Here is a 13218-nt window from a genome sequence, read left to right on the forward strand (position 1 = left end):
AAACACAAATACATAATTTAAAATATGGGCAGCAGGAGGGGATATGAAACCATAAAGAAAAGAGGATCTGACTCAACCTTCATATCTCAGCAAATACACATACAGTTATTTTATGGGAGATTAGTATATTTGCTTATAGTCTCCATAATAATCTATTATTACATAATTAGTTCATGGTTGATTTAAGAGATGTGTAAGAAATGTCTTTATTCTTTATTCACCACACGGATTTTATGTAGCACACCAGTATGGTCCTGCTATGGTGAATATCAATGAATCTGAGAGATATGGCCATACTACTGTACATATGTTCTTTACTAGACACTGGCAGCAGTGGAGTACATGAGAAGGACAGGAAAGAAAGATTTGGCGGCTTAGCAGACATGGCAGAGACGATTGGTATCATGGACATGGTTTCACTTCTTGTCTTCTTATTGTGGATAGGGAGATATCTTTCCAACTCTTGGGAACTTCAAAGCAGACATCATTACATCAAGTACTTTGGATAGTCCTGTGAGCTGCTATATACAGTTTTGAAGATTCTGAGCCTATCTCAAAGCAATATGTACATTCGTATGCATATGGGTATTTCCAACTGTATTATTTTCTACCCAGGCAGAGAATCTGTGCAAGCAGATGTTCCTAAATTTCCATTTTGTCTGTACCATGGTTAGAAAACCTGCACATTTTCAGTTGACCAAACAAACCTCAGAATTAAAAAAAAGGAAGATTAATTAATTAAGAAATTATTGCAGTTCTGCATACAGGGATTAGGATATGGGTTCTCCAAAATACAAGGAGATTCAGGAGCATTCATAAATATCCCTGTGCTGAATCTTAAATAACTCACATTTTATGCTGTTTTGAGTCATTATGCTTTTGAAAAGATTTTTCTTTTAACTTTTCTTTTTTCCCCTGCAAACCATCTAATTAATTTCAAATTTTGAGATTCTCAGAAAATGTAATGGAATATTTATTTTGGAATACTTATTTCTTTTTACCTGAGACCCCACTGGATCTTTTCATCCCTATGAAAGCACTCACCTTCTGTGTCTGATTGTTGATGACCAACTCATAGATGGGCGCTGCTTTTGTGACTTCCAAGAGGATGGGTTCAGCCACGGCATCTGGGCTAGAGGTCACATGACATAAAGGACAGGAGGAGGGGCATCGGCCCCTGCTTTGGCACTCCATGCGCACCCCAGCTGCCATGCGTTTGGTCCCGGATTCTGACAAACTGGCAATGTATTCTGGAAAAGTGAGGACCCTGGGATCTCGCTCACGCTCTTCAGATTCGTCTGACGGGGAGTTACCTGCAACATATACCACTGGATAAAATCAGAAATCAAAGTGGAATAAGCAACCAACTTTTATTACAGAGTCCTACAAATCTGAGAGAAGCTGCGCATATACTGTAAGGGTGTGTAAGCATTCTCGGGAGACTGATGTGGTTTTCAAATTAGGTTTCTCCCTATATTTCCAGCTTCTAGTTGTTGTGTTATTTTATAATAACAAATTTTCTATTGTGACCTTCTTCCCTTCTCCCCCCAATTTGGGAGCTGTACTTGATTAATGATGCTTGTAATCTTCTATTAGATATCGTTAGTTCATATTTTTCTGGCATTATTGGAGTTACTTTTAAAAGTATCAACTTATTTTCCTTCTCAGCACAGAGTAAAACATGCATAATTATTTTACCCTTTCTTCGTGTTACTAACCTTCCAAAAGCTTGCACATCACACAAATTCCTTCTTGAACTGATTTCTTTTTAAAAAAATAAAATATCATTAAAAGTGTGTATCCGTGTGTGTGTGTTGTACATTTCTATATACAAATTTCATATGTACAATATATGAAAATCAGAAAAAAGAAAACTAAAGAAAAAAGACACTCTACATATTATTGAACATGTAGAGGCAACACTTAAAAAACCCAGCATTATATCTGATCAGTTTTTTCCATATACATTTTGGAAAGCAGTCCATAAACAGTCTATGAACATGTATATCAATTCAAGATTAAATGGCCAGGGTTGCGATGTCATCTCATCCTAAAAAAATATTCTTTGCTGACTAATTTCTGATTTCTCTTTACTTATCTTTAAAAACAAATTCAAAGCAAACAGAGTTTTACAAACAGTGTACTCTGGATAGTACTCATTTTCTCATTCTCAGTGGAACTGGATTTTAACATCATATCTGTTTAATGTGATAGAAAGCTACACACTACGAACTACACAGAGAGGCATGAATTCTTAAATCGAAGATGGTGGAAACACAACACTTCTCAAATAGACCTCATCTTTACTGGGTGTGTTTCCACTCCAGTTCCCATTTACATATGCAATTAAATCCTTCCCAATTTGCAAGAAAGCAAAATATGTAAGTTGGAGATCAAAGGGGATGAATTCCACACCAATTATTCTGGTGAGAAAGAGAGAAGTTGTGAACATAAAATAATATCTGCTGCAGCCAACTGCAGCCAATATGCACAGAAAAGCTTTTGATATGCTTTATTCTTAGAGATGTACTTTAAAAGGATGACCAATACACAGAACTGCTTTTAAAGTGAACTCTGGAGGAAAACCAGAAAAAAATAACTGGGGAGATGTGATGGAATGTAGTCAGCTGGATTCCAGGAGGGTGGGGGCACTTTCCAGGAACTCTATCCAGATTTTTTTGTGTGAGAGAAAGAGGGGGGAGACAGCCCCTCCCTAACAGTTCTCAGAGAATATGGTAGATGCAGATAGTAAAGTGCTTAATCTGACCAAAATAAATGTGGAAACATTAAGGAGCTCAGTTTGGAACCAGGATCTCATTCTTTGGGCCTGACAGTAGCCTTCTGTGCAAGCCAAATGTATAAAGAACCAAATGCACAAATATTCTAAATGAACCAAATTTAGATTATATAAAATTTGCTCATGAGTGGAAGGTGTTAAAGAAGATGAAGAGTTGGAGAAAAAAGACAACTGAACCAGTTGATGGCTTATTAACTAGAGAGGAATCTAAAGTGAAACAGGCCATAGTCTGGAGAAGTGTGCTGAAGAGAAAGATGAGATGCTCTGGGAGCTGTCCACCCAATGTAAATGACAGTGATGGAAGGCAAAGAAAATGGAAAGTGGCAGGATTACCAGTAAAAATAATAATAATAAAAAGTCAACTGCCAGCCTGAGTCTCAGAGGGAAATTTGCTATCAGAATCTGTAAGGCCTCAACTTCCTGAAAGCACCATAGCAAGTTGAAGCCTGGCTGGCTTTTACTGGCTAGCAAGATAGCTTTTGTGCAGGGAATTATGCTGGATCCAAGTCAGTGTAATCTCCCCTGACCAAAGGAGAGATCACTGAGATTGTTTACACGACTTCGAATAGCTGCTCCTCATGAGTAGACAATAGAAACTGCTATTTTTATGATCAACTTAATATGGAAAGAGTGAGAGTTGGGACAATATCAAACACACACTTGCAAAGGAGCCTTTGCAGACATTAAGCTTGACTGAACCTTTTATCTTAATCACTTTTTTATTTATTTCTTATTTTTTCATATTAGAGAAATTAAGATCCTTCAGTTTGGCAAGGTTTTACTGTATTCATCGGGTGAGTTTCTTTCTGTTTAAAAGATGATCTAAATTTGACTTTAAAAGTTTTAAAAATATGATTGTTTTTGGACCATGCAGCAAAAAGGTGTTTAGAAGATGGATTTTGGAAAGTTAATAACAGATTAAGAGGCCAAGGGATTTGGGATTATAGTTTTGAATTATTTAGAAGATATATTCTAATGGGAAAATGGAGATTTGCTTGTTTTATGGCGAGGAGATCTTGACTGCTGGATACTAGAGCTAGAGGAGAAAAAAATGGAGCAGAAATCCTTAGTGCAAATTTTTGAATGGATCAAATGCTTGATAAAATTAACAGACCATATTCTAATGAAGTTGTAAACAAGAATGAGTTGCAATGGATATCCATGAAATTAATTTGAAGGGGGATTTAAATGTAATACAAATAGATCTGATGGATGACTCTTTCCCCAATGGAGATGAACAGATATTAAAATAGGAAACTTTTTTTTTTCTTCTGGACAGACAAAATCTACTAAGATCGGAAAAATCCTTTTTAGAAGTTACAATTAAAAGGATACATTTATGAATACAAAATAAATTTGTTAAAAGTTCTGGTGGATTTTTACTCTGCAGCACAAAAGAACAGTGAACTACCTCAACTTTTTTTTGAAGAGATTAAAAAATATTTTTAAAAAATCAGGGAAGATTTGTAAGATTGGTTTATTCGACCAGGATTAAAAGAAGGAAATAGTTATTTCTGGCTGCCCTTATAAATATTAGTTGACATAGCATTTGGATCTTGTTTTCATTATCTGAAAGATGAGCTACAGAGAGAAGAGAGATTATGCTTTATTTAGAGATGTTTTCCTTGTCCTTCCCCCTTTCCCTTTGTTTTTCCTGTTTAACCCTCATTTTTTTCTGTTTATTTTTTGTAGTTTTTCCACAGAAACTCTCTCTCCACAGAACTGGTCCATGGTGCCCAAAAGGTTGGGAGCTGCTGTCATAAGACATTCAACTCTTGACTCTGAAGACCTCAGTCACCACCAAATCCTCAACAACTGCATTTCAACAATTTAAGGTCAGTCCAACAAAACTGAGTGTCCGCTCAAGCTGTATTAGGCACTCATATTGGAATTCTACTCAAGAAGAGGAACATTACAACAAATATCAGGATCAAATGCCTCAGTACTTTCTAGTAATAAAAGGACATCTAGACAATATTTAAATTCAGTTGGCTAAAAACTTCTAGTGCAACAGCTTCAATAAACTTGCTCCTAGCTTAATGATAGTTCTTCTCCAGCTCAGTGTTCAGCCTCCTGATTACAGTCACGGCTAAACCTTCTTCTTCTGATTCAAAAGGTCAGACATAGATAAGCTCTATGTGCAAGATCTGGGATGGGCTGAATGCTAACCTGGCCATTGTTTTCCAAAAATTAACTAGATACATGGTGAAGAAGTGAACATGGCTAAGACAATAACTTAATTTGACTAGGTATCATTTAAATTGACTTAGATGAATCAAATATAATTAACACAGTTAACATGATTACACTCCATTTAGTAATATCTTCCAGCTTCTCTCACAATAAAAGTTATTTAAATGATCGCATAGCCTTAATGGCATTGATTGTGCACTTTAATTAAGCCATTACTTTGAAACAATAGTTTGATGTAGCTTGGAATGATTTATTTCAATACTTCACATAAATATTTCAAATTCTGCCAGAAATTTACACCTACTTTTAATGAAACAAGTTGCACTAATTTCCAGGACAGAAAGTGAAAAGAAAAAAACCAATTTCAATAGAAAAGTCTGCTAATGATCTAGTGAACACTAGATGGTGCTATGAAGTCACAGAACACACCAAGTTTGAAATCTTTTATCAGAAGTCTAATAGGAGATATGCATGCATGTTACAGTAATAATCCATAGGATCTGAATTAATAACAAAGGAGCTATAAGTATGCACTCTGGGCAGAAAAAAAAGAGTATTCAGATGTTCCATAACTACCAAATGGTGTATTCTTCTATAGAGCAGGAGGTTGGACTCAGTAAACTAAGTTAAGAATTCTCAAGAATTTTGCACTAAAAATGTTGCATATGTGGACTAATTTTAGTCCTCTCTGTTGAAGCCCCACAATACTCTGAAGCAATATCTGTGTTATTTGAAATGCACTCCCATGGACAGAGAAGGCAGCAAAGTCAGGTTCAGTAAGAGCTTTCAGAATTTGTTGGTGATGGTGGAGGAGAACTATTATATTATTATTTACCACACAAGTGTTTGCTAGCAATTCAATGGGTATCATCATGTCCTCTGTCATCACCAATATGATCGTTATAAAGGGAAAGAAGAAGAGAAGGAAGTAAACTCCTCCCCAATTTCCACTCAGAATTCTTTTACTAAATTTCAGTTAGAAGAGAAAAAAAAGGTAAAGAAATCTCATCATGCTTCTCTGAGTAATGCTCAGCCATTTGTTCCTGTATCTGTCCCAGTTACTCTTATTTCTAAACATCCTCCTTTGGGAATCCATAGAGAAGAGACAACCTTGGAGTGAATGAGAAAGATAGAGTCATTATCAGGAAAATGATCTACCCTAAAAATAGTGGTAGGATCAAGGCTGCATTGCTGAAAGGATCTGGGCTAAGACCAATTTGAACTTGACTCTCTGGATAAATTCAGGACATATTTTGGGTAGGGTTTATATCAGGTTCTGGCATCTATATGGTTGCAAAAACCCACTGCATTTTTCACAACTACAGAAAAATTCATAAAATATTAGTCCAGAGGGTTCTGAACCTGGTATGATAGATTTCTTAAGTAGATAATGATTTCTTTTACTAATGTTTGTCCTTGGATTTATTCATACAATAGAGGCAAGGAAGGATGCAGCTCTAGAGATCTGTTATTTACACTCCTTCATAGATATTAAAACAACTGTTGGAAGTCAGGTTGATATAGTAGAGAGTATTGCTGTTAGGTATAGTGGTAATCAGAACACAGAGCACAGAGCAATAATACAGAGTGTGTATTATTTAAAGACTGAAGATTTATGAGTTTTTTTCAACCTCATGGGCATCTTTGCTCCTACATCAAGTAGACCCTTCCACTAGTCATCTTTTGGCTTGGAACTGTTGACAATGCTGCAGTGCTAAGAGTTGGTAGGCATACATCCCTCACCTGTAAGGTACCATCTGTAGAAAGTGTAGTCCTAAAAAAAACAACTAAAATTTCATTGGTCAGATGTCACATGTAGCTTAATAGAAATGAGGACACAACTTAAAATATGTGGTGAACAGAACTTAAACAAGTGTGGTATGAATGCACACAGCTATAAGGCTCTGATATACAACAGAAAGAGCATTTGTCTACCTATATAAGACAGTTTTAAATTTCTAAAATAGATCCTTAGAGACCAATACATAATAGGGAAATATAACATGGTCCACCAGCACTCTCCAAGAAAAATGAAAAGCAACTCTAATTTTGTTAGAGAGGAGAAAGATATTAGGAAAACTCAGTTCTTTGCTTGCTTGCTTGCTTGAAGAAAGAGAGGGCTTTCATTGTGACTGCTGCAGGAACTGAAGGGAAAAGTAGGATTTGAGCCTTTGCATATGAGAGAAGAAATATAGCTTATGCAAATCATAACAAACATATTCAATGCAGAGACCACTGTGTGTAGTGATTGCTATGGATAGAAGCTTCTGAAACAGGGGAATTTGGAAGATATGTCTTCACTTGCCAACAGAACGTTCTCTAATGTAAATGGAATTGTAAACTGTTATTGACATAAGAACTTGGTGGATTACTTGTTTGAAGTCAATTATAATAGGTAACCAAATGGTCAGCATTCCAGTTCTATTTCTATGTTTTACTTTTGCCCATTTTCCCCTACTTAACTTCTTCTCATTCCCAACCTTCTTACACATCTTTTCCAGATTACAAAAAGTGCCATATGGTTTACTTGCGGCATTTAAATTGTGCACATTGATGCAAAACTAAACCTGCTTACAAAATCATGTGTGCAATACATTCTGAACATAAAGTAGGACTGTTTCCAACATAGACTTTGGTTTTAAGTTAGCGAACATCATTAATACCCCTTCTCCAGATTTTTAAGATCTTTACCGTTGCTCTGACTCCTGCTCATTAATATAAATTGCCTGGCCAAGGTCAAAGCAGTGTCCAAAAGCCAGAAATGACTGCTTTGAATTTCTTTTGTAGGGATTTTGAACAACATTTAAACTTCTCCTGCGATAGCTGGAGGTCATGGGTTTTTTTTTTTTTTTTTTTAAATTAGATTCTTGCTATCACGAGCATATGTTCTCTTATGTTCGCTTGTTATCTTTTAATTGGTTTCTATTCTAAATTTATGCCAACTGTTCCTGCTGGCAGCAGAGGCTGCTATTGAAGCTGGGATGGTGCCTTGTCAACTTTATTGAGGCATGTGTGAAATGTATATTACCATTCCCATTTGCCTCTCTATATAGCTCAATTGCTTGCTAGGCTACTGAGAAAGATTTCCCCATCATTATCCATTTATCCCTCTTTTGGAAGTGGCTAGTTCGGAAGTCTTTGTAATTTGGCAAAAACGCTCAAATAACTGTGGAATAAAAATTGTACAAAAAGAAAAATCTTGAGGCAAAATGAGAACAGAGACTATTCTAACTATTTTTGCAAAAATAAAAGTAAAACCTAAAATAAAAGTAAAAAAATAATATCCTTCTGAGGGGTGAGAGGAGCAGAAATATATGGAATTATTACTAAAATCCACTTATTCAGATTCCACTCTTTTTTCCTATCTCTTATGAATGATTCTGACTTCAAAATGCTTTGTCTTAACAATTCAAGAATCCATATTTGAATGGAATTCTTGAATATCATAATACAGAATGTGAGGGAGGAACTTGCTATGGTAAAACCACTTACTCTTCTCCGTGAGATATAAAGGATAGAATCAAACATCCTTTAATATCTAAATCAGATGCTTATTGCTCGGAGAAAAGAGATACAATCCCATATGTTCTGCCTTGAGTTTCTGGAAGTAACTCTGCTTGAGTTTCTGGAGATCAAAATTATTGTACTGCTAATAGTAAAATACTTACTTGGGAAGACTCAAGATGAACAGTGATTGATATTTGTATATGTGTTTATGTAAGGGTGTAGGTATATACTTATGTTGTATATAGCATGTTTATATGTGTGTTATGTATGTATACACTTTTGAGAGCAGTCAACAAAATTTCATTTTTAATGTGTGCCAGTGTGCCCACAATAAAAAATGACAATAAAGGTTATCTTATCTTATCATCTTATCTTATCTCCTGATCCCTCTCACAAAAGATCCTGGACAGTATTAGTTGTGCTGTATGGGAACTAGATTCTCTGCATGCATGAAACACAACCTGCTAGTAGCCTAAATATATGAAGGCAGCTGTCTTGAGTCACAGGAGACTTGAGACCTTGTGGCATAAAGAATCCATCATGTTCTCCTTGCCTCTCAATCCTGGTCCAACATCTTCTACCAATTCATTGGCATGGATTAGGGCTGCTCTATCTGGACTGCCAAATATCTAGAATTAGTATATGAGATGCAGAAACAGTTAACTCTTTGCCTTATGTCTCTGTTCATATCCCTGCTATCAGGTGCTGCATATCAGGGGTAGGCAACCTCGGCTCTTTTATGACTCATGGACTTCAACTCCCAGAATTCCTGAGTCAGCTATGCTCCATGAGTCATAAAAGAGCCAAGGCTGCCTATCCCTGGGCTAGATCATGAATTGGCTTTTGGACAATGGAAACAGGAATATGAGAAGTGAGAGATTTTTCTCATCTTTCCTGGCTCTGGGACTCTAGGAATCTAATCACAGGAACTATCTAGCAGTCGTAGGACACTTGTCTTTTAGTACTAGAAAGACTGCAAAGTAGATATCAGTTATGGGCATTCCCAGGGGAAGTAGCAGGCCCCTCACAGAGAAATCCTTGTAACTCCACCTGTTTAACTTTACTTGGAAGGAACATTCAGAGTTCAGTCACTAGGAGGATAGATAGGAAAAAAAGTATTTATTTACATATTCTGACTTCTAGCTATCCAGACATTAGATCAACATCAACATTTTCAGCTGGACCTAGAAATGAATCAATAATTAGTACAATATGTAAAGTACTTATGTAAGCACTTTTGTTACCTAATCATATCCATCAGTCACAGTTAATAGCCTTACAGCTTTATCATGAAGATGACATTAACACAGTGAAATATATGGAACCAATCAAGAGGCTATGAGGATATTTATACCTGATACTAGCCTAACCTTGTCAAGATAGGATTACACTTGGTTTTATCAGACAAACCTGATACATGCATCCTTAGCTATTGAGACCATTTGTTTCTCCAAAACCAATGATGGATTTAAAAAAAACAGGTTACCACCACTTTTTTGTTACAACAATCAATCCACCAACAGTATTTCTGTCTGGTCTAAGATTCTATTTATTAACATTCATGCTATCAATGATACGTTCTTTGTGGCTGCCCCTCAAATATTGGGAAACTGCTTTCATGTCACCCCTAATCTTTCTTTTCATTAGACTAGACATCAACTCCACTAGGCAAACTAGGGCAGAAAATTAACTCCACAGAAGGACTACAATGATACTTTATTGAGAGAAACTCTAATAATAGAATTTTGCAAGTCTGATTGTGCTATACCTCTCCTGCCTTTTTACACCCCAGGTCCGATTGAGACACTTCCAAATATTATCTTGTTTCATAGGGCTTAAGTAATGTTTCTGCCCTTTTTGCCTTGATTCTGGTTCTTGCATATCTCTGTCAAGATCATCTTCCTCAGTCTCTACAAACAGCCAAAATTTGGATTACTGCAAACTTTGAGGACATATTTGATTGCAAGGGACGTTGGAGGTCTTCTAGTCCAGCTCCTGCCCAAGGCTGGAGTTCTTATATCACCCCAGACAAATCCTCCAGCAATGGAGCACCCACAACTCTTGGGAGGCCAGCTGTTCCATTGATTAATCACAAAATCCTCCTTATTTCCAAATTGGATCTCCTTCTGACCAGCTTCTGCCTTCTGCTCCATTGCTTATTTTCCCAATTTTTCCCCCTGAGTTAAAATACTTCCCCAGCCCAACATCTAATGCCCATGTCTGTTTTCCAGAGCATAAGCTAATACCAGTAACTGATCAAAGAAAAAAAATCTCTGTTATATGGGGAAAAAAGCAGAGAGTGGGCCCATAAAGATATAGGACATTTCATAACCTTCCCATTGTGCTAGAAATGGACCAGCTCTGGCTGCCTTTGAATTGCTGCTTAGCAGGCTCAGGGGAGAAAGAAACAGTGATCGAGAATGGTTTATCTCTTGCAATTTTTCAATCGATACAAAGCTCCTGACATGCACTAAAGGGAAACAATAGAGAAAGAAAGAGAAGCAGAGCAGAAAATGTGGCAGGTGACACAGGACTGAAGAGAACTGAAATGAGAAATTTGGTGAAAGAAAGAAACTCAAGATCTAAAGTAACAAAAGGGGTTACGAATAGTGTTGCCTGGAACATAAAAAGCAAAAAAACAAACAAACAACCCCCCCCCAAAAAAAACCTCTGTGTTTTAGAAGATGCTTGATACATCACAGCAGGGTGGGTGGGCCTATAGAAAAGGTAATTTTTCAACCACATCATGCCCATCGCAATTAATGCCAAAGTAAAGCTTCCAAAGTAAGATTGTGGTTAGGCCAACTGCAACCATATGCACTGATCAGTCCAAGGTCTCTTCAGTCCTATGATTCATTATCAGGCAGGCACTGCTTAATTTCTCCCTAGACAGTAGCACTCCCCGGAACTGGCTCTCAGCCATATCTACGCTGTGCTTAGACTCTGCAGAGTTTTGAATTTATGTTGTGAGTTAAATCTAATACTATCAAAGTGGGCAATTGTAAAAGTAAGAGGGAAATTTCAAAAGAAAAACAGTTGGCAGGAGAAAGAATTAAGCATTCTCTCTTTTTTTTTTTAAAAAAAAAAAAAGACGTCCTTACAAAAAAATAATCCCTCCTCCCCCAAGGAAAGGACTGTTCAATAGAAGGAGCTAGTTAAACATGGCCAAAGTACCACTAGTCTTTGACTTACAACCATTTGTTTAGCAACCGTTCAAAGATACAAAGGCACTTAAAAAGTGTCTTACAACCATCCTCACACTTACAACCCTCGTAGCATCCCCACAGTCACATAATCAAAAATTTGGGCACTTGGCAACCGGCGTGTATTTTTGATGGTTGCAGCATCGTGGGGTCATCTGAGTGCCACATACAACCTTCTCAGTTGGTTTCTAGTAAGCAAAGTCGGTAGGGGAAGTCAGATTCAGTTAATGACCATAAGATTCACTTAACAACTGCAGCGATTCACTTAACAGTGGCAAAAAAAGGTTGTAAAATTGTTACAATCAGTTAACAACCACCTTGCTTAGAAACAGAAAGCATGGTCCTAATTATGGCCATAAATCGAGGACTACCTGTATAACATGTATTTTATCCTAAATCATTATTAACTGGAAAATCGTATTTAAATCACTAAAATAGTCTATATAAAGCCTTGCAACGCTGCCAATTTTATAAAGTTGAAATAGTGCAGCAAAATCAGGTAGGTAAGCCAAGAAAAGGCAAGAATGGCCCTTTACCTATTTATCAAGAATATGTTACTTCAATGAGGTTAACTTAAATGAATGGCAGAAAGGTATCAATAAATTTATCTGGGCAGGGAAAAAACCAAGAGTAAAGCTTAAAATTATGCAAGATATTCGTGAGAGAGGTGGACTCAAGGTACCGAATCTGAAATTGTATTATGATGCTGTGGTTTTAACATTAATTAGTGACTGGGTTAATTTAACAAATGTAGAAATACTCCACTTGGAGGGTTGGGATTTACTTTTTGGATGGCATGCCTATTTAATTTTTAATAAAAAAGTTGACCGGGTTTGTAAATCTCATATTATAAGGATTTCTTTACTTCGGGTTTGGAGGAAATATTATAGAAGTGATCTTAAAATACCATTTTGGGCTATACCTTGGCATGCAATAGAGGGGATAAGGAGAGGAGTTAAGATGGATAGTGTTTCTTATGCGCAATTACTCAGGTGGGATGGTAAAAATTGGCAGTTAAAATCCTTGGAAGATTTAGCACATGAAAATATTATATATTCATAGTTTCAGTATAGACAAATAGTGGATAGATGGAAGATAGATCGTAATGTGGGTCTGCTCAGAGAAGATGAAATTTTTTTTAAACAACTAAAAGACCAAAGGCGAACTCACATTAAGAGAATTTATGGGGTGCTAGTAGAACTGGACTCAGAACCAGAACTAATTAAAGAATGTATGATTAAATGGGCACAAAATTTTGGTGAACCAGTTCTACTAGATACCTGGGAAACCATCTGGGTGAGGAATGTTAAATTTACACAAGCCCAGAACTTAAGGGAGAATTTTTACAAAATGTTTTATAGATGGTACCTTGATCCACAAAAAATGTCTCGTATGTATCCTGACTTACAGCCTAAATGTTGGAGATGTGATTGTTTGGATGCTACTTATTATCATATTTGCTGGTTATGTAAAAATATAAAAGCTTTTTGGATTAAGATATGGTGGAATATTCAAAGA

The 13218-nt window shown here is 36.5% G+C and overlaps 1 protein-coding gene across 5 annotated transcripts in view; it reads right to left on the bottom strand.

Moving 5' to 3' along the window:
* Nucleotides 1-13218, bottom strand: part of ASTN1 (astrotactin 1) — an 88099-nt gene that overhangs the window by 27785 nt on the left and 47096 nt on the right. For all 5 annotated transcript variants that reach the window (XR_005557335.1, XM_039348691.1, XM_039348699.1 and 2 more), the window contains exon 9: nt 1045-1313. Coding sequence is in view for 4 of the 5 variants with exons in the window: in XM_039348691.1 (XP_039204625.1) it covers nt 1045-1313 (269 nt within the window). In the remaining variant the exon portion in view is untranslated. The remainder of the gene's footprint in view (nt 1-1044; nt 1314-13218) is intronic.

Source organism: Crotalus tigris, unplaced genomic scaffold (genome assembly GCF_016545835.1).
Source record: "Crotalus tigris isolate CLP2741 ecotype Arizona unplaced genomic scaffold, ASM1654583v1 scf7180000017560.2302168, whole genome shotgun sequence".
Taxonomy (NCBI): Eukaryota; Metazoa; Chordata; class Lepidosauria; order Squamata; family Viperidae; genus Crotalus; species Crotalus tigris.